The sequence below is a fragment of the Salvia splendens genome, chromosome 15, assembly GCF_004379255.2.
Source record: "Salvia splendens isolate huo1 chromosome 15, SspV2, whole genome shotgun sequence".
NCBI lineage: Eukaryota > Viridiplantae > Streptophyta > Magnoliopsida > Lamiales > Lamiaceae > Salvia > Salvia splendens.
The window spans coordinates 29,989,424-30,012,768 of NC_056046.1; the positions used below are offsets into that span (position 1 = coordinate 29,989,424).

The window sequence follows — 23,345 nt, forward strand, 5'->3', positions numbered from 1 at the left end:
CACCGTTGGGAATATTCCGTTTGATTTATGAGGTTTTCAGAATCAAATCTGATTCCTTTATCAAACCCTTCACGTAGTCTTTCGATACAATCTGCGTGTTTCCCTCCATTTTTCATTATGTGTTTTGTTTTGTTTATATTCTAAATTGAAGTGATCTTGACATATAATATCATGAAACTTTCCAAGTATTAGTTTATCCCAAGAGCATTAAAATTAGTCTAAATTATCACAAACCTTACATTTTATTGTTATTTCACAACTCAGCACAAATATGATTTTTTCAGAAAAAATCTTATTATACGTGGGCAACCGTGAAGTGTTTATAATATTTTAGATATACGTTGAAAAGCTACGTTGAAAATCACAATGATTTAGTAAGTGCCAAGTAAGATAAAAAATGCGCGGAAGTTGGTTGGATATGGTGATTGACCTGCCATGGGAAATAGTAGTACTAACAAACAAATTAAGTGTAAAGTTTGTTATATTTTAGACCATTTTTTAAGTTATTGGGAAATACTAAATCTTGGCCTAATTTTGATGATTTTGGAGACCGATATACCTTTATAAAACAATATGTGTTGGAAAAAAATTGCTTCCTGTTATGTGTTGAAAATTTGGAAGTGCAATAAATTGAAAGGAATAATTTTCTTTAACCAAGCGTGAAATACGTTTATTTTTAGATGTGTGGGGATGGTCCGAGGAGTACTATAAAATTGACCATGCTTGTGAAAAATAAATGTTGGATTTATAGCAGCAGACCTTTAATAACAAAATGACTGCGTAGGAGTAATACTAATATAATACTAGTACAATAAATATCAATAATTGATCAACCATTGCCAGCGGATTCAAAATATAATTTGGATAGGAAATTTGTGTTCTCAACTTATCTTAGAGTACTTTAATGAGAGATAAAATTTTGATTCATAATCATAATGTTAGTTTAAAAATACAGATTACATCATTAAGGGACGTCGTTGAAGTCTTTTCGACACATGTTCCTCGATAAGAATGCAACATATAACATTTAGAAGACTGCGATATTTTAGTTTAATTTAAGCCCATATAATGGTGGTTGAAAGATGATAAAACTATACTATTATACAAAATTTCAACATGGAAATATTAATATTATAATATTATAATTCAAGAATAATAAATTATTATGAATCTAACAACATCTCCTGCTGTGACTGAATACAAAGTATGAGATCGAAATGTGAACTATTCAGTGGCATTACTTTCACTCAAATTCAAATGTTCTATCCCTTTGACTAGTGTATTCAAGCGTCGATTTCTCTTGACTAGGTCATCGAGAATTTTTTTTTAATGAATTAAACAATTTTAAGCAAAGAAAATTTCATTGTTGCCTTCGATTTATTCTACAAAGAAGTTTCTAACATGTATAAAAATGGTAATTCTTTATTGAAGCTTACACAAATTATTTTAGATATAAATTAATACACAAATCAATCCTCACCGTCCATTAAATCAAGATCGATAGGACCAAATTGATCAATCACGAGCCACAAGAACAAATTGCTTTCCCACATTGCGACCAGAAAAGTGTCCAACCAAAGCAGCTGGCGCAGCCTCAATTCCTTCAACAATGAAGTAGTAGAAGACGACGAATCCTTGCATTCGGATTTTCTTTACGATCACATACATCAAGTTGTGTGTCGCGTCTGGCTCCTCCTCGTCATACTGCGAAATCGTCCCGCAGGCGGTGATGCGACCGTGGGGTCTAATGTTCGGTAGCACCGCATCGAGAATTTTGCCTCCTACAGTTTCGAAATATATGTCGATCCATTCGGGGAAGTACCTAAATAGTTGTGATTAATTTCATACACTTATTAGAGATAACAAAGTACGGGCCGGGGTTGTGCTCATTAGACCGAAAGAGAAATTTTGATCATAAATATATGTTTTTTGTTTATTTATGTGGCTAGCCAGGGCCATATGGGCTATATGTATATATATATCTTTGGATTGGACCGGCCCGACCCGACCCAATATCTTGTTGGCCCATAATCTATATGGTCAGATCAGTTAATTATATATGTAAAAGAAATTAATTAATTTTGTCACTTTATATATATACCTCTTTATGGCTTCATTCAGGTACGATTCTTCATTGTAGTTGAATGCATCATCAAACCCCAATATGTTCTTCAAAAGGTCAAGGCTAGCCAGGGCCATATGGGCTATATGTATATATATATCTTTGGATTGGACCGGCCCGACCCGACCCAATATCTTGTTGGCCCATAATCTATATGGTCAGATCAGTTAATTATATATGTAAAAGAAATTAATTAATTTTGTCACTTTATATATATACCTCTTTATGGCTTCATTCAGGTACGATTCTTCATTGTAGTTGAATGCATCATCAAACCCCAATATGTTCTTCAAAAGGTCAACCTTGAACAAAGTAATATATATAAATAAATTAACTCTAAAAAATATAAAGTAATTACAGCCCCAGTATAAAGATAATTGCTGAGGTTATTTTTATTAATATTTTTTATTAAAGATAATGCTTATTGAATATTTTAAACCTTGAATTAGAGTTGACTTTTGACTGTATGGTTATTTATGTTAATTATTACTATTATATTCCATATTCATTTAATCACCAACAAATTATGCAAATTCAAATTGAAAAAAGAAGTTGGTGAATGGATTTTTATAAATTAATTTAAAAGAATAATTAAAAGACATTATGTTGTGATCCTGCGCTTCCAACGACATAACACCTAAATAGCTTAGCAAATTGGCCAACAAGCTAACCTACAACTCCTGATGCAGCCGATATAAAGACGAGTTCAACCTTTTTTGGAGAGCAAATCTCGTAAAATCCAACATATGCAGTGATACCGGCCATACCTTCACAAAATGATCGTCAAAATATGCAGTGATAGACGCAGAAAATTTCATTTAAAGATTATTACTTAAGTCTAATACTTTTGTTAGCGATGCGTGTATGATGTGGTTATGTGTTATTATTGTTAATATTTTAAAACATGTAATTCACAATTGATTTATTCTGATTTTGCTTCCGATTAAGATTTTGAGTTTAAAATGGTTTGATATAATTCTATAACCATAATTCAACCAATGAATTATTTAACTATAAAATTTAACATTAATTTGGTTGATGTCACATTTAATAGTTAAAATGCAAAATCAAATCGAATCAATAGTTTGGTTGCAAAATCAGAACAAATTAATAGTTTGATCGTTTACATGTGAATTTAATAGTTTGGTTGCAAAATAGAAAAAATTAATAGTTTGATAATTTACATATGAATTGTAAAGTCTGTATGCAAAAACTATATTTTGATTAAATATTATAAATTTATAGGCAAATTATCCTACAATAATATGCACAGACACGATACATACGGTGACTAATTTGACAAACAAATTTACCAAGAATTCCAGTGTAATAGGAGAGAGGCACATCCACAGAAGGGATTTATAATAAATGTGATGTATATTAAATTCAACCCTACTTATATTTTTCTTTTGTTTCTTGAACTTTGTTTATAGTTTGGCGTTTTTATACATTAAATTAAGTGAAAGATATGCTTTAAAATCCCACTAGTCACGAATAAATATATTATTTTCATACGGTTATTTTTTACCGTGAATTATCCAAGTTTATACATTCAAAATATTATTCTCGATTCTCACATAAAATGTGATTTTCACATTAATCCATGAACACAGATAAAGTGATGTAATTATGTTATGACTATGAAAAAAAAATACAGTAGAACATTTAGTGTCTTAATACCTTCATAAATAACTTTATAGCGCCTAAATAAACACTTTATTAAGCCAAAACGTGTAGTTTCTTCATAGCCTCCAATAAATATAGTATAAATTCTCAATTGATCCTTGATTAACACTCTCCTATTCATTAGCCGTTGCATATATGCTATTCTTTCTACATCATTGGGTCGAAGACTTGAAGCACAACGACATAAGCTTGATTCTGGCGGTATTCATGGGCCGACGGTGGGGTCGGTCGGCCCCCCTCGACCCCAATCGCCGTTCATTCCTAGATATGGTTATATGTCTTGGCCATATTAAAACACTAATTTTGTAAATAACTAATGGTTAATTAATCTCATTTTGACTTGATGAATGAGTTAAATATGGATTGACTTGATTAACATGTTAAATATGAATTGAAATATATAGGTTAGAACCTGAAGCGAAGACACTTAATTGATTATTATTGTATAGGACAAAATATGTTTTTTTTAATATACGAGCCTAATTTTGGACTTTAAAATACAAGTACTCTACTAATTATTAATGTATAGGATAAAATATGTTTTTTAATAAACGAGCCTAATTTTAGACTTTAAAATAAAAGTACTCTACCTAATTGACAAAATCTATTAATGTATAGGACAAAATATGTTTTTTTAATATACGAGCCTAATTTTGGACTTTAAAATACAAGTACTCTACTAATTATTAATGTATAGGATAAAAATGTTTTTTTAATATAGGAGCCTAATTTTAGACTTTAAAATACAAGTACTCTATCTAATTGACAAAATTTATTATTGTATAGGACAAAATATGTTTTTTTTAATATACAAGCCTAATTTTAGACTTTAAAATACAAGTACTCTACCTAATGGACAAAATCTTTAAACAGTGGATCAAAATATCTTTTTAAATAAATATGCGAGACAAAATTTAAACTTTAGTCAAACTAAATAAATAATAAGTCTAATATTGTGTCGCATTTTTACGAAAAATTGAAAGTATTGAAACAACTTTACAAATGTTGTGAGTGAATTAGTCAAATGTAGTGAACTTAATACCTAATGACCTATAAATACAATAAATTTTGCCAGCCATAACCTAAAGTCATAAAAGAAAATACAAACTGAGACTCGTTCAGTTTCCCTTATATGGCCTGGTGGGCCCACGTAATTGGATCTTTTTTTCAAGTGTTCAGTGTTGGAGAATTCCGCTGGTGGATAACTTCGACCTGAGCTCGATTAGGATGGTTCTGTCAGGGGCGGCGCCACTGGGGAAGGATCTGGAAGTCGCAGACGGTTTTGGACAGGTGAACAGTGAAAAATAACTTATATACCTAACTTCATTTTTCATGTCCTTTAAATGATCATTTAATACCGGAAACACTATATTCAATTTAATTACTCCCTATATTTGTGTAGAGATTATAAGAATCATACAACTAATTGATTTACTTTATTTTACTCTAAATTCAGTGTTAGGAAAATTAGTTGGGTATGTGGAGGAATGTGAAGTTACGTCGAATTAATTTGTCATTACTCCTTATTGATGTATTGCATATATAACTAATCGATTTAAATCCTTATTATGGTACCACTTGCATCTAATACTTTGTCAATTTTGATTTATAATATAACTAAATGCACGGTTCCTAGAGAGATATTGAACCAAATTTTCAACAAATTCAACATTTATTTATTGAACAATAGAATGGCATACTAAATTTGATTTCATTTTATTTAACCCTTTTTGTATAGTGATGATCCCGTCTTAGTCCGATAATTTCAATAAATTGTTTAATTAATTATAGAATGACTGTCAATGTCTGCAGTTGCTACCACATAACATGCATGTTAAAAATTTGTACACGAAGTTATGTACTAGCCATGTATAATAATAATATTATCATAATTTCTAACCTTTATTTATTCTAGGTAGGTTAGATAGACCACGAGGAATTCAAAGATATTAGACAAAAATTATAAATTCATGGGCTGACTAATAAACATAAATTTCCTACCCCGTTTGTCCATTATTCTAGGTGGGTTAGATAGACCACAAGGAATTCATGATATTGGACAAAAATAATAAATTCATGGGCTGACTAATAAACATAAATTTCCTTGCATGTTTGTCCATACTATATTTTTTCATAAGTAATATTTAGTTATATTATAATTCAAAATTGACAAAGTATTAGATGCAAATTGTACCATGATAAATATTCGAATCGATTAATATATGCATCACATCAATAAGGAGTAATGACAAATTAATCCGACCTAACTTCACATTCCTCCACCTACCCAACTAATTTTCCTAACACTGAATTTAGAGTAAAATAAAGTAAATCAATTAGTAGTATAATTCTTATAATCTCAACACAAATATAGGGAGTAATTGAATTGAAGTTAAGTATATTAGTTATTTTTCACTTTTCACCTGTCCAAAAACCACATGCGACACACGGCTGAGCAGAGCCGCTTCCAGCTCCTTCCTAGCGGCGCCGCCCCTGGCATAACCATCCTAATCGAGCTCAGGTCGAAATTATCCCCCAGTGGAATTATTAGTGACGTAGATGTTTCATATTTTTATTAGTGTGATGGTTGAATTTGTCGCATAATTATTTCACCTACTGACATAGATCAATTTTGTCTTGAACTAGTCATTTCAAGTGATGTTTCAAAGCTAATAAAGATGATTTTTATATTTCTACCGCTGTGGGCTCTATTAGTAAATTCTATGTAATTTAAGATTGAAATAGTGTTGCATATATTAATATCACTGAATTTTTCATGATAATAAAACAGTCATTTCCAGCCTTAATTCAACGGGCCCTTGCCCATTAAATAAGTCACAGAGAAAATTTAACCAACAAATCAAATTCTACATTGGGCCATTAAATGCACTATGAATGCCCCTATTTACCAATTCAACCACACCCTTATTTTATAAATAATAACCCTCTCAATCTCAACTCATCTTTGTAGTGCATAGACATCTCATCCGCCACAATCAGAAATCCAAGATGTACGGAACAATGTTCGCTGAGATGACGGTTAACGTACCAGCAACCGAAGCATGACCTAAAAAATGCTTAATTATGACCTTCCGTGTTTTTGGTTAATTATTAACCATTAGATCATCTAATCCTAGGGCTAAGATTTGGGCTGCATTTCTGGATTTAAACACATACTTATTTTGATCATCTCCCTATATATATATATATGTGAATGTAAATACAAAATATGGGTGTTACAACAATTGATCTATGTCAGTAGGTGAAATAATTATGCGACACGTTCTACCATCACACTAATAAAAATATGAAACATCTATGTCAATAATAATTCCGTTGGTGGATAACTTCGACCTGAACTCGATTAGGATGGTTCTGTCAGGGGCGGTGCTGCTGGGGAACGAGCTGGAAGTCGCAGACGGTTTTGGACAGGTGAAAAGTGAAAAATAACTTATATTCCTTACTTCATTTTTCATGTCCTTTAAATGATCATTTAATACCGGAAACACTAATTCAATTTAATTAGTCCTTATATTTGTGTAGAGATTATAAGAATTATACTACTAATTGATTAACTTTATTTTACTCTAAATTCAGTGTTAGGAAAATTGGTTGGGTAGGTGGAGGAATGTGAAGTTAAGTCGGATTAACTTGTCATTACAACCTATTGATGTATTGCATATATAACTAATCGATTTGAATCCTGATTATGGTACCACTTGCATCTAATACTTTGTCATTTTGATTTATAATATAACTAAATACACGGTTCCTAGAGAGAGATATTGCACCGAATTTTCAACAAATTCAACATTTATTTATTGAACAATAGAATGACATACTTAATTTGATTTCATTTTATTTAACCTTTTTTTATAGTGATGCTCCCGTCTTTGTCGGGTAATTTCAATAAATTATTTAATTAATTATAGAATGACTGCCAATCTCTGCAGTTGCTTCCACGTAACATGCATGTTAAAAATTTGTACACGAAGTTATGTACTTAACCATGTATGATAATAATAATATTATTATAATTTATATCCTTTTTATTCTAGGTGGGTTAGATAGACCACTAGGAATTCAAAGATATTAGACAAAAATAATAAATTCATGGGCCGAAATACCTTTTAATGTTATTAGAGTTCGAAAGTTGTGCAATTCATCACTCCTTTCATTCTAGGGTGTGAGCCCTTTGTAACTCTATCAAGCATACATTAGTTCCATTTCTGAATATTTCCACTTTTAAAAGTAGAAAAATACAAGTCTGAATATTCTTTATGTCACGCGACCTTACTAAGGATAGCAAGACGGGGGAAATCGACGATAGGAGGGACTAAGAAGCGGGGAAAGAAATGGGGGACGCAAAAAAAAATGGACGTTTAAGGCAAAGTAATTAATTCCACACGAACAAATGTTTAGACCACAAAACTTTTAGTTTTTAAAGTAAGCAGCGGAATTCAAAATATCTAAGTGTTTTACCCCCGTTTGTCCATTATTCTAGGTGGGTTAGATAGACCACCAGGAATTCATGATATTGGACAAAAATAATAAATTCATATGGGCTGACTAATAAACATAATTTCCTTGCATGTTTGTCCATACTATATTTTTTTTCATAAGTAATATTTAGTTATATTATAATTCAAAATTGACAAAGTATTAGATGCAAATTGTACCATGATAAATATTCGAATCGATTAATATATGCAATACATCAATAGGGAGTAATGACAAGTTAATCCGACTTAACTTCACATTCCTCCACCTACCCAACTAATTTTCCTAACACTGAATTTAGAGTAAAATAAAGTAAATCAATTAGTAGTATGATTCTTATAATCTCAACACAAATATAGGGAGTAATTGAATTGAAGTTAAGTATATTAAGTTATTTTCTTCACTTTTCACACCTGTCCAAAAACCACATGCGACACACGGCTGAGCAGAGCCGCTTCCAGCTCCTTCCTAGCGGCGCCGCCCCTGGCATAACCATCCTAATCGAGCTCAGGTCGAAATTATCCCCAGTGGAATTATTAGTGACGTAGATGTTTCATATTTTATTAGTGTGATGGTTGAATTGTCGCATAATTATTTCACCTACTGACATAGATCAATTTTGTCTTGAACTAGTCATTTTCAAGTGATGTGTTCAAAGCTAATAAAGATGATTTTTATATTTCTAACCGCTGTGGGCTCTATTAGTAAATTCTATGTAATTTAAGATTGAAATAGTGTTGCATATATTAATATCACTGAATTTTTCATGATAATAAAACAGTCATTTCCAGCCTTAATTCAACGGGCCCTTGCCCATTAAACGAGTCACAGAGAAAATTTAACCAACAAATCAAATTCTACATTGGGCCATTAAATGCACTATGAATGCCCCTATTTACCAATTCAACCACACCCTTATTTTATAAATAATAACCCTCTCAATCTCAACTCATCTTTGTAGTGCATAGACATCTCATCCGCCACAATCAGAAATCCAAGATGTACGGAACAATGTTCGCTGAGATGACGGTTAACGTACCAGCAACCGAAGCATGACCTAAAAAATGCTTAATTATGACCTTCCGTGTTTTTGGTTAATTATTAACCATTAGATCATCTAATCCTAGGGCTAAGATTTGGGCTGCATTTCTGGATTTAAACACATACTTATTTTGATCATCTCCCTATATATATATATGTGAATGTAAATACAAAATATGGGGTGTTACAACAATTGATCTATGTCAGTAGGTGAAATAATTCTGCGACACGTTCTACCATCACACTAATAAAAATATGAAACATCTATGTCAATAATAATTCCGTTGGTGGATAACTTCGACCTGAACTCGATTAGGATGGTTCTGTCAGGGGCGGTGCTGCTGGGGAACGAGCTGGAAGTCGCAGACGGTTTTGGACAGGTGAAAAGTGAAAAATAACTTATATTCCTTACTTCATTTTTCATGTCCTTTAAATGATCATTTAATACCGGAAACACTAAATTCAATTTAATTAGTCCTTATATTTGTGTAGAGATTATAAGAATTATACTACTAATTGATTAACTTTATTTTACTCTAAATTCAGTGTTAGGAAAATTGGTTGGGTAGGTGGAGGAATGTGAAGTTAAGTCGGATTAACTTGTCATTACAACCTATTGATGTATTGCATATATAACTAATCGATTTGAATCCTGATTATGGTACCACTTGCATCTAATACTTTGTCAATTTTGATTTATAATATAACTAAATACACGGTTCCTAGAGAGAGATATTGCACCGAATTTTCAACAAATTCAACATTTATTTATTGAACAATAGAATGACATACTTAATTTGATTTCATTTTATTTAACCTTTTTTTATAGTGATGCTCCCGTCTTTGTCGGGTAATTTCAATAAATTATTTAATTAATTATAGAATGACTGCCAATCTCTGCAGTTGCTTCCACGTAACATGCATGTTAAAAATTTGTACACGAAGTTATGTACTTAGCCATGTATGATAATAATAATATTATTATAATTTATATCCTTTTTATTCTAGGTGGGTTAGATAGACCACTAGGAATTCAAAGATATTAGACAAAAATAATAAATTCATGGGCCGAAATACCTTTTAATGTTATTAGAGTTTCGAAAGTTGTGCAATTCATCACTCCTTTCATTCTAGGGTGTGAGCCCTTTTTAACTCTATCAAGCATACATTTAGTTCCATTTATGAATATTCCACTTTTAAAAGTAGAAAAATACAAGTCTGAATATTCTTTATGTCACGGCCGCCCTTACTAAGGATAGCAAGGACGGGGAAATCGCGACTAAGGGAGGGACTAAGAAGCGGGAAGAAATGGGGGACGCAAAAAAAAATGGACGTTTAAGGCAAAAGTCAATTAATTTCCACAAGAACAATGTTTAGACCACAAAACGTTTTAGTTTTTAAAGTAAGCAGCGGAATTCAAAATATCTAAGTGTTTTACACAGGCAAAACCATACGACGTAAAGTAAATTCTTATGACATCAGTTTCAATAAATAGCAGCGGAAAAGAGTTATCAAAAGAGAGTCATAGGATGACGCCTATGTATGAAGACACAACGCATCCAATTTTCCTATGCCGACTCAACATCCATTGCCACATCCCGCTCAACCTGCACATAAGAAAAACATATGCAGGGCTGAGTATTTGATATACTCAGTGAACACGTGCCAAAGTAATTTATATAAGTTATGTCATCCATACCATAGTGAACTCGAGTTTTACGTTTATTTAAAAGAAAATATCACGAGTATCACCAAAACATTTTCATAGACTGGCCAGTCAAACAATCTCCCCACTTTCTCATCACAAACCAACAATCACATCATCATCCACAGTGCCCCGAAATTGTGGCCACACTATTCGCCCACGAGACCGGCCGACTAGCTATGACGGCTTCCGATCCCACCAGTGTACACATTTTCATAGGGTTTGCGGCCCTACTCAGACCCGAATTCGTTTCACACGAAGTCATATAGCCTAACGGAGTAACCTCAGACGAACTAGGCATCAGGCACACAATCTCAACATCAAAACTGTCCATGGCATAACATAACACTTTAAACCACCCTTATAGCTCCACAATCATACTTTAGAAAAATAAAAGAGTTTTCAGTTAAAGAAAGCCCACCTCGCTTGCTTAGATATCACAAAACATAATTCAATGTAACTCTCGCTCCTTGTGCTCACGTACGCACGACAACCCTTATCAACAACGCAATAAAATCAGCCCTTCATCACAACCATTATCATGCATGCCCTAACGTTCCTTTCATCGTCTCTTTAATTTTTACCCATCCCAAACGTTTATCAATACAAGGAAACACAACATAGCCTGCATCAACAAACAACACATCACTTCATCATAGAATGAGTTCCTTAACACATATGCATCATGTATATCCTTCAAGACTTAACAACAAAGATTATTTTTGTAAGATAGAAATCTGGCAGAACAGCGCAATCATTTTCTAAAAATTATTAAAAATTCATCCGACCTCCGTTGGGGCTGAAATTTTACCAAAATAAAGTAGACACATCAAATATCATACAGTTAAAATTTCACATCAAACTCACATCTCTAGCTCGGTCAAATCAAACTTATCATGTGAAAAAGTACACGTTTAGCATTGATGAGGCTACGAAAAAGCCTTTAGATGTTGAGAATTTGCATGCTATCGATGTAATTAACCCCTTGGTCCAGGAATATCTTGAGACTGACCAGTCAACTTCAACTTCAAACAACTTCAACTTCAAAAAACGAAACTTACTAGACGAGAATACATATTATGGCAGAACTGCGCAGTCAACTTCAAATATTCATTAAAAATTCATTTTTTGTCCAAAACGGCTGAAATTTTCACACAACACAGAAAGCATCTTGAAATTTACTTAGTTAAAAATTTGCACCAAAATACGAACGTTTGGTCGGTCAAACACACGTCGGAACTTACTGCCCGAACACCACAGTTTTCATGCTTCACAATTTCGAATTAGGGTTTCTCAAATATTCATCTAAACACATATATTCATGCTTCTAACACATAATCATGATTCGAAAAGATTTCATAATCATATTCTCATATATTCACATAGCATTTACCATAAATCATCCGCAAATTCATTCATATACCACCATAAACGCATACACACATCTTTTCTTGTGCAATCAAACAATTCCCCCCGATTAAAACTTAGATCTACGATCTCTACACTCACTATATGCATGAATGAATCAAAATCAAGGATCCAATAGAAGGGATGAGGAAAAGTGAATCAAATATACCTTTCTTGATCAAAACGAACGGTAGAAACAAAGATTGATGCGATTCTTCGGTGAAACTTGAAGTTTCAACTCCAATTGATGCAAGAACAAGGATGAATGGAGGATTTTTGGAGAGAATGAAGAGAGGGAGGAGAGAGGCGTGTGAGGAGAGAATGAGGGAGAGGGAGGCGTGTGAAAATAGTGGCTAGGGTTAGGGTTTAGTCTATTTTATGTACTAGGTTTAATTCACACCCAATTAAAATAATTAAATTGTGGAAGGAATAAAATAAAATCCCACAATATGGAGCAAATAAAAATAGGCGTGTGAATGTGGGAGGATTTTGAAATTTGCTGATTTAATTAGCAAGGAAAAATAGAAATACTTACTTGGAGAGAAATATATTCACAACTTAGGAAATAAAATAGTGGGTATTTCACAATTAAGGGAACAAAATAATTTAAATCTCCAAGTAGGAAAAATAAGGGAGGGGGCGTGTATTTTGAAGGCATGGAAGGAATAATATTTAAATCCTCAATTAAATGGGAATAGGATTTAAATTTGGTAATTTTTTTTATAGGAAAAGACTCCCATAAAATAGGTAACAAATAAATAAATTTCCACAAGGAAAATAGAAGCATATGGGGCGTGTGGGATGGAGACAAAATAGAAGGAAAATATTCACATCCCCAATTTATTAGGCATAGGTATTAATTTGGCATTTATTTGAATAAAAAAAATAAAAGGATTCCACAACAATAGGAAACAAATACAATTTCTCCACAAATAGGGAAGGGGCGAAAATTTGGCTTTAATTGCCACAATGAAATATTTCAAATATCAATTTAATTAGGGTTTGGAAATAAAATGTGGTATGATTTAATTGGATTTAAAATAAAAGAAGGGAATCAATAAGACACCAATTAAATCAAAAGAAATAATTCATCCTCCTATTAAATAGGGGATTTTTCGAAAACTCCCGAAAGAAGTAGGCTAGGGTTCGAATTTCATGTAACACAATTTAGGGATAATTTGGTTTGGATTTAATTTGGATAAATATCCCAAAACAATTAACTAAATCCAAGAAGAGAATATTAATTCCAATAATTGAAGGGGCCGAAAATATCCCATTAAATTGGCTAGAATAAAAATGCATGATCTCATTTAATTAATTCCCCACATTGAAAAATACAAAAATATACAACACTTCATTCCACATCACTCATGGCAATTATTTCACATAATCAACTCAATCACATAAAAACCAATAAATTTCATAAAAGAAGTTTTCACTTGACATCCGCATTAAAAAAAATAAAAGTCACAAAATTTTTGGGATGCTACATCCTACACCTCTTAACAGAAATTTCGTCCCGAAATTTGATCATCTCACATAAACAACTCGGGGTACTTTTCTTTCATTCGATCTTCTAGTTCCCACGTGGCTTCCTCGGAGCCATGGTGTTTCCACAACACTTTCACGGATGCTATCGACTTGTTTCGCAACTCTTGTACCTTTCGATCTAGGATTGCTTCGGGTCTCTCTTCGTAGCTCATGTCGGGGGTCAGGATCACTTCTTCTTGATGAATCACGTGCTTGGGGTCGAACACGTACTTGCGTAGCTGCGACACATGGAACACGTTGTGCACATTCCCAAAACTGGGAGGTAACGCCAAACGGTATGCTACGAGACCTACTTCATCGATAATCTCGTACGGCCATATAAAACGCGGTTTCAACTTGCCCTTCACTCCAAATCTCACAACTCCTCTCGTCGGGGATACTTTCAAAAATACTTTATCACCAACATCGAATTTGATTTCTGTTCGACGCACGTCAGCATACGACCTCTACCTATCTTGCGCTTCCATGATTCTCGCACGGATTTGATGCACGATTTCAGTCATTTCTTTGATGGCGTCGGGTCTTAACATCTTCCTTTCGCCAACTTCATCCCAGTAGAGTGGGGATCAACACTTCCTCCCATACAAGGCTTCATACGGCGCCATATCGATCGTCGCTAGATAGCTATTGTTGTAGGCGAATTCGACCAACGGTAGAACAGTTTCCCAACTTTCTCCTCGATCTAGGACAATGGCTCGCAGCATGTCCTCAAGCATTTGGATCGTCGGTCGTCCTCTCCGATTGTCCGTCGGATTGCGGGTGATAAGCCGTGCTAAAGTTTAACTTCGTGCCTAGTTCCCGTTGCAAACTCATCCAAAATTTTGACGTGAACTTCGTATCGCGATCAGATACAATGGTCTTTGGCACTCCATGCAGACGTACAATCTCGCTCACGTAGATCTTAGCTAACTTGTCCGATCCATAGGTAATCCTAATCGGTAAGAAGTGCGCGCTTTTAGTAAGTCGGTCGATGATCACCCAAATCGCAGTGTTACCCTTTTGTGACTCTGGCAAACCCGTCACGAAGTCCATGGCTATGTGTTCCCACTTCCATTCGGGAATCTCGAGCGGTTGTAGTTTCCCATACGGCCTTTGGTGTAAGGCTTTCACTTGTTGACAAGCTAGGCATCGCTCCACAAACGATGCTACGTCTCCTTTCATTCCGTTCCACCAAAAACGTTACTTCAAGTCTTGATACATCTTTGTGCTTCCAGGGTGAGCTGTATAAGGTGTGTCGTGTGCTTCACTCCAATCTCGTCCTTTAGTACCTCGTCGTTCGGCACACACAAACGTCCATCGAACGTCAAAGCATTGTCCGCCTCTTCACGAAAATGGTCATGTTTCTCGGTTCTCACTTTCACACGTGTCTCTTCCAATTTCTCATCACGTCGCTGTGCTTCTATGATCTTGGTTCGTAAGGCTGGCTCGATCACTAGCGTCGCTATTCTTCCTCATACTGTCTCGGGAGCTTTTACTACTTCCAAGTGCATCCTCTCGAACTCACGTATCAACGTTTCTTCTTGAGTTAGTAACAAAGCCAATTGAGGCTGGTTCTTCCTACTCAAAGCATCTGCCACTACGTTCGCTTTGTCCGGATGATATTGAATACCACAATCATAGTCTTTTACGATCTCTAACCAACGTCGCTGTCGCATGTTTAGCTCCTTCTTCTCAAAGAAGTACTTGAGACTCTTATGATCCGTATGAATCTCACATCTCACTCCATAGAGATGGTGTCTCCAAATCTTTAGCGCGTGCACTACAGCTGCTAACTCCAGATCATGAGTCGGAAAATTCAGTTCGTTCGGTCTCAACTGTCGGGAAGCATATGCTATCACTTTCCCATCCTGCATCAACATGCATCCTAGTCCTACTTTTGACGCGTCAGTATAGACGGCGAAGTCCTTGTCAGGTTCTGGTACCGCTAGGACATGTGCTGTAGTCAATTTCTCTTTTAACAGTTGGAAACTCGCCTCGCATTCCGGCGTCCATACCACCTTGATTCCTTTCTTTAACAGTTGCGTCATCGGTCTCGCAATCTTAGAGAATCCCTCTATGAAACGTCGGTAGTATCCCACCAATCCCAAGAAACTACGGATTTCACTGGGCGTTTTCAGCGACTTCCAATTCTGTACAGCCTCAACCTTTGCGGGGTCTACTTGAATCCCATTAGCCGTCACGATGTGGCCAAGAAAGTTCACTCGAGTCAACCAAAACTCACACTTACTGAACTTGGCATAAAGCTTCTCTTTTCGTAAAGTCTCCAACACGGTTTGCAGGTGCCATCCATGCTCTTCCTCGTTCTTCGAGTATACCAACACATCATCAATGAAGACTAAAACAAACTTGTCGAGATACTCGTGGAAAACTCGGTTCATCAAGTCCATAAAGACTGTCGGGGCATTAGTAAGTCCAAATGACATCACGACGAACTCATAATGGCCATAACGAGTGCGAAAACAGTCTTAGGCACATCCTCTCGTCGGACCTTTAGTTGATGATACCCCTACCTCAAATCCATTTTTGAAAATACGCCCGCTCCTCGAAGTTGGTCAAATAAGTCGTCGATTCTTGGCAGTAGGTACTTATTCTTCAATGTCAAGTTGTTGAGTTCGCGATAGTCAATGCACATCCTCATCGTTCCATCCTTCTTCTTTACGAACAGAACAGGCGCTCCCCATGGTGATACACTAGGCCGAATAAATCCCAAGTCTAGCAGTTCTTGCAACTGAATCTTCAATTCAGCCAACTCTTTAGGGGCCATTCGGTATGGTGCCTTCGATACTGGCGCAGATCCGGGTTCCAAGTCAATCAGTAAACTCCACTTGTCTGTCGGGCGGCGGTCCAGGTAGGTTTTCAGGAACACATCGGCAAAGTCTCGCACTACTGCCTCGTCTTCCACTTTCAATTCCTTCTTTTCTTCTCCGTTTAAGTACACAAGATACGCGGAACGCCCTTTTCTTATCATCGTGGTTGCTTGTAAAGCAGAGATTATGGAGGTTCGCCGGTTCAAGGAAATCCCATGCAAGATGGTCGGCTCGTCGCCAGGAGCTCGAAAAGAAATCTGCCTCTCCTTACAGTGAATCGTTGCGTGGTTCTCGGTCAGCCAATCCATTCCCAAAATTATATCTACGTTCTCCAAAGGCATAACGTGCAAAAGTCGAGCTACTACTCCTAATTCTCCTAACACAAACTCTACGTTCGAGCAAGTTCGTGCAATGTCAATCAGACCTCCAACAGGTGAAGACACGTTCAAAATCGGTTCAAGCTTAACAGTAGGAAGTTCTAGGGCATTCACACATGACATTGATATAAAAGAGTGCGAAGCACCCGTGTCAAACAGCACAATAATAGGGAGTTGTTGGATCTTTCCCATACCTGCCAAGTTATCTTTGCCCTTATTGGCCGCCCTTTTCTTATCATCGTGGTTGCTTGTAAAGCAGAGATTATGGAGGTTCGCCGGTTCAAGGAAATCCCATGCAAGATGGTCGGCTCGTCGCCAGGAGCTCGAAAAGAAATCTGCCTCTCCTTACAGTGAATCGTTGCGTGGTTCTCGGTCAGCCAATCCATTCCCAAAATTATATCTACGTTCTTCAAAGGCATAACGTGCAAAAGTCGAGCTACTACTCCTAATTCTCCTAACACAAACTCTACGTTCGAGCAAGTTCGTGCAATGTCAATCAGACCTCCAACAGGTGAAGACACGTTCAAAATCGGTTCAAGCTTAACAGTAGGAAGTTCTAGGGCATTCACACATGACATTGATATAAAAGAGTGCGAAGCACCCGTATCAAACAACACAATATTAGGGAGTTGTTGGATCTTTCCCATACCTGCCAAGTTATCTTTGCCCTTATTGGCCTGTTGCTCCTGTCTTGGATTCCCTTTCAGTGCATATGCCCTTGCTGGTTGTGGGGCGACTTGCCGGATCGGTTGTGGTTGCTGCGGTGGTCTCTGTCCCTGCCCGTTCCTCGTTCCACCCTTGTTGTTGTTCGGGCACTCTCGGAACATGTGGCCATTCCCACCACAAGCAAAGCATCGGGTGCCTCCGACTCTACACTCCCCAACGTGGAACTTGGAGCACCGATTGCAGTAAGGTGTCCTTGGCTGATTTCCTCTTTAACCTGTCGGCTAAAATTCTGAGGGTGGCGGAAAGTAGGATGGTGTCTCTTGTTGTCATACTGGGCTCGGTTCATTCCCACTTCCTCTTGTCTCGATAATTTTGTTGTTCTGTGGGTGGTGTAGGATTGTCACTCTCTCATTCTTAGGAAGTGCCTCTTCTACGTCCAAGGCGCAACTCAAAAGCTCGGCGTAAGGAACTCCTTGTCAGCTAGCCACGGCCACTCTTATCTCAGTCCTAAGGCCAGAGTGAAAGTTCGCGGCCATCTTCTCATCCGTGTCCACCAACTCAGGTGCATAACGAGTCATCTCGCAAAGTGCGCGGTCATATTCCGACACTGTCATATTTCCCTGCTTCAAAGTGTGGAACTCTGCCGTCTTGGCTCGTCGGTAGCTCATAGGGACGTACTTATTATATATCTCTTCCTTGAACTCATCCCAAGTCAAAGCCTCTCGGCAGGCGGGGTCCACTGTTCTTCGTCTAGTCTCCCACCAATGATCTGCTGGCCCAGTCAGTTGATAAGTCACGCATGCCAGAGGCTCCCTGTCCGTGCACAACATGAACTCAAAGATGCGCTCGATCTCGCGGATCCAGGCCTCTGCCTTCTGTGGCTCTCCTAACCCATCAAACTTTGGGGGTTTCTCTTTGCGGAACGTCTTAATGTATTCCTTATCTTGAGGTTGTAGTGGAGGTGGCGGTGGAGGCGGGGGTTGACCTCCGATACTTCCCTTGGATCTTTCTTCCACAGTACTTTCCACTCGTGGGCCTCGGCCTGCCCCACGTCCACGTCCACGTCCACGTCCTCGTCTCGGTGGCATTCTGATCCAAAATACAAATTAGCATCTTTGATAGTATTCATTGTGATCAAAACCAAAACATAACTCGCTTGCATTTAAACATGGCACGAAACGATAAACCAAAAAAAAACACGCAAGGTCGATCAAAACGTGGAACTTTTATAGAAGCTCGGAAAAGGAAACAAAACAGTCGTTCGACTCAAAAACAGGAAACATACTACTTCTATTTAGTTCTAACAACTTAAAAGGAAAACGACATCGAACTAGCTATCGCTAACTTTCTTCCTCTGGGTCTTCTTCTTCCTCCGGATCCTCTTCCTCTTCCGGATCCTCTTCTTCTTCCAGGTCCTCTATCCTGTGATACTCATCAATCAGACGGAGGGCCTCGTCATCATCCATCATGTCCATCACATAGTCATCCACGAAGCCCGGAACCATTCCTACTCTTGCTCCGGCTTCGCCCCCTGCTACGAGTTCAATCTCGACCATGTGCTTGTCCTCCCATACTATCTCATCTTCCTTCTTCTCTGCCGACGGTGGTCGCTCAAAACGGGAGTCAACTAGAGCACACTTCAAGACCTTCAGAAAGCCTTTCATGTCGCCATCCATCCCGTCAATTCGTGGTTCGTACCACGTGAATCGGCTGGACGTTGCTTCCATCCAATCTTTCCAACTCTCGGGCATCAGCTCAACTAGTCTCCTTATGCCACCATAGGATGTCGCATGGTACCCGAGGACATCTCGCCACAGGGTTTCGAAGTGAGCGACGACCTCCCCTAGAGCTTTTCATTCTTCTCTCTCGTAGATGCGGTAATCGTGTATCGCCTGTCGCATTCGGTCACTATACTGGGAGCTCTTAACTGCGGTTCATTTCATCCGTACCATCTACGCGAAGAAGAAGATTTTCTTTAGTAACCGAAGATTCCTCAAACTACGTTTCAACTCGCTATTCGTGCTAAGTCTAAGGCTTGTCACGCATCACTAATGTGAGGACACCTAAAGGCTCACTATGTTCACATGCTTTTGTCATATCACTTATACACATATAACACATACTTAAGTCATCATGCCAATCGTGCTCATGTCTCACATACTCATACCATAACAATATCATGTTAACACATACCACACGTGTTTAGATTATCTTGACAATCATGCTCATACTCCATAGAATCATACTATCACAACTTCATATTCACGCACATAACACATGCTTAAATTTTCATGGCAATCATGCTCATATTTCACATAATCATGTCATTACAATTCATCTTCATGCTTAGCGTTCATTTACCTGCATACACTTGCCAAACATCATCATCATATCATCATCAATTTCATACATCGATCTCACATTCTTTCAACAACTTAAAACATACCTCACTTTCTTTGGTTGAGCGTGATGCTTTGGATGTTGAGCCTTCCTGACACTTCTAGTCTAAGGTTTACTATTCTAGACTTACGGTGAAAGAAGACTCTCGGACCAGAGCGAAAGAAACGAAGCTCTGATACCACTCTGTCACGGCCGCCCTTACTAAGGATAGCAAGGACGGAGAAATCGCGACTAAGGGAGGGACTAAGAAGCGGGGAAGAAATGGGGGACGCACAAAAAATGGACACTTAAGGCAAAAGTCAATTAATTTCCAAAAGAACAAATGTTTAGACCACAAAACGCTTTAGTTTTTAAAGTAAGCAGCGGAATTCAAAATATCTAAGTGTTTTACACAGCCAAAACCATACGACGTAAAGTAAATTCTTATGACATAAGTTTCAATAAATAGCAGCGGAAAAGAGTTATCAAAAGAGAGTCATAGGATGACGCCTATGCATGAAGACACAACGCATCCAATTTTCCTATGCCGACTCAACATCCATTGCAACATCCCGCTCAACCTGCACATAAGGAAAACATGTGCATGGCTGGGTATTTGATATACTCAGTGAACACGTGCCAAAGTATTTTATATAAGTTATGTCATCCATACCATAGTGAACTCGAGTTTTACGTTTATTTAAAAGAAAATATCACGAGTATCACCAAAACATTTTCATAGACTGGCCAGTCAAACAATCTTCCCACTTTCTCATCACAAACCAACAATCACATCATTATCCACAGTGCGACGAAAGTGTGGCCACACTATTCGCCCACGAGACCGGCCGACTAGCTAAGACGGCTCCCGATCCCACCAGTGTACACAGCCTGATAGGGTTTGCGGCCCTACTCAGACCCGCATTCGTTTCACACAAAGCCATATAGCCTAACGGAGTAACCTCAGACGAACTAGGCATCAGGCACACAATCTCAACATCAAAACTGTCCATGGCATGACATAACACTTTAAACCACCCTTATAGCTCCACAATCATACTTTAGAAAAATAAAAGAGTTTTCAGTTAAAGAAAGCCCACCTCGCTTGCTTAGATATCACAAAACACAATTCAATGTAACTCTCGCTCCTTGTGCTCACGTACGCACGACAACCCTTATCAACAACACAATAAAATCAGCCCTTCATCACAACCATTATCATGCATGCCCTAACGTTCCTTTCATCGTCTCTTTAATTTTTACCCATCCCAAACGTTTATCAATACAAGGAAACACACCATAGCATACATCAACAAACAACACATCACTTCATCATAGAATGAGTTCCTTAACACATATGCATCATGTATATCCTTCAAGACTTAACAACAAAGATTATTTTTGTAAGATAGAAATCTGGCAGAACAGCGCAATCATTTTGTAAAAATTATTAAAAATTCATCCGACCTCCGTTGGGGCTGAAATTTTCAAAAATACATTAGACACATCAAATATCATACAGTTAAAATTTCACATCAAACTCACATCTTTAGGTCGGTCAAATCAAAAACGAAACTTACTAGACGAGAATACAAATTCTGGCAGAACTGCACAGTCAAATTAAAAAATTCATTAAAAATTCATTTTTCATCCAAAACGGCTGAAATTTTCACACAACACAGAAAACACCTTGAAATTTACTCAGTTAAAGATTTGCACCAAAATACGAACGTTTAGTCAGTCAAACACACGTCGGAACCTACTGCCTGAACACTTTTCATGCTTTACAATTTCGAATTAGGGTTTCTCAAATATTCATCTAAACACATATATTCATGCTTCTAACACATAATCATGCTTCAAAAAGATTTCATAATCATATTCTCATATATTCACATAGCATTTACCACAAATCGTCCTCAAATTCATTCATATACAACCATAAACGCATACACACATCTTTTCTTGTGCAATCAAACAATTCCCCCCGATTAAAACTTAGATCTACGATCTCTACACTCACTATATGCATGAATGAATCAAAATCAAGGTTCCAATGGAAGGGATGAGGAAAAGTGAAATAAATATACCTTTCTTGATCAAAACGAACGGTAGACACAAAGATTGATGCGATTCTTCGGTGAACCTTGAAGTTTCAACTCCAATTGATGCAAGAACAAGGATGAATGGAGGATTTTTGGAGAGAATGAAGAGAGGGAGGAGAGAGGCGTGTGAGGAGAGAATGAGGGAGAGGGAGGCGTGTGAAAATAGTGGCTAGGGTTAGGGATTAGTCTATTTTATGTACTAGGTTTAATTCACACCCAATTAAAATAATTAAATTGTGGAAGGAATAAAATAAAATCCCACAATATGGAGCAAATAAAAATTGTTTAATTAATTATAGTGATGCTATGATTAGGGTTTAGTCTATTTTTTTTATAGTGATGCTCCCGTCTTTGTCGGTTAATTTCAATAAATTGTTTAATTATTTATAGAATGACTTCCAATCTCTGTAGTTGCTACCACATAACATGCATGTTAAAAATTTGTACACGAAGTTATGTACTTAGCCATGTATGATAATAATAATATTATCATAATTTATATCCTTTTTTTTATTCTAGGTGGGTTAGATAGACCACGAGGAATTCAAAGATATTAGACAAAAATAATAAATTCATGGGCCGACTAATAAACATAAACTTCCTAGCCCGTTTGTCCATTATTCTAGGTGGGTTAGATAGACCACAGGGAATTCATGTTATTGGAAAAAAAATAATAAATTCATGGGCTGACTAATAAACATAAATTTCCTAGCCTGTTTGTCCATACTATATTTTTTCGTAAGTAATATTTAGTTATATTATAATCCAAAATTGTCAAAGTATTAGATGCAAGTGGTACCATGATAAAGATTCGAATCGATTAGATATATATGCATCACATCAATGAGGAGTAATGACAAATTAATACGACCTCCTCCACCTACCCAACTAATTTTCCTAACACTGAATTTAGTAGTAAAATAAAGTGAATCAATTAGTAGTATAATTCTTATAATCTCAACACAAATATATGGAGTAATTAAATTGAATTTAGTGTTT

The 23,345-nt window shown here is 36.7% G+C and overlaps 2 protein-coding genes and 1 pseudogene across 2 annotated transcripts; all 3 read right to left on the bottom strand.

The window, feature by feature from the left end:
• Positions 1 to 1,374: 1,374 nt before the first annotated feature.
• On the bottom strand, positions 1,375 to 18,023 carry LOC121766998 (annotated as a pseudogene).
• Positions 11,403 to 21,434, bottom strand: LOC121768132. Its single transcript, XM_042164510.1, has 3 exons — positions 21,342 to 21,434; positions 17,846 to 18,951; positions 11,403 to 11,679 (listed from the first exon to the last, which is right to left on the bottom strand). The coding sequence occupies exon 2, from the start codon at positions 18,948 to 18,950 to the stop codon at positions 18,339 to 18,341; it is 612 nt and encodes a 203-aa protein (XP_042020444.1). The 5' UTR covers position 18,951; positions 21,342 to 21,434; the 3' UTR covers positions 11,403 to 11,679; positions 17,846 to 18,338.
• Positions 19,071 to 22,477, bottom strand: LOC121768130 (nucleolin-like). Its single transcript, XM_042164508.1, has 2 exons — positions 22,332 to 22,477; positions 19,071 to 19,814 (listed from the first exon to the last, which is right to left on the bottom strand). Exon 2 carries the CDS (start codon positions 19,611 to 19,613, stop codon positions 19,203 to 19,205), a length of 411 nt encoding a protein of 136 aa, XP_042020442.1. The 5' UTR covers positions 19,614 to 19,814; positions 22,332 to 22,477; the 3' UTR covers positions 19,071 to 19,202.
• Between the last annotated feature and the right edge of the window lie 868 nt (positions 22,478 to 23,345).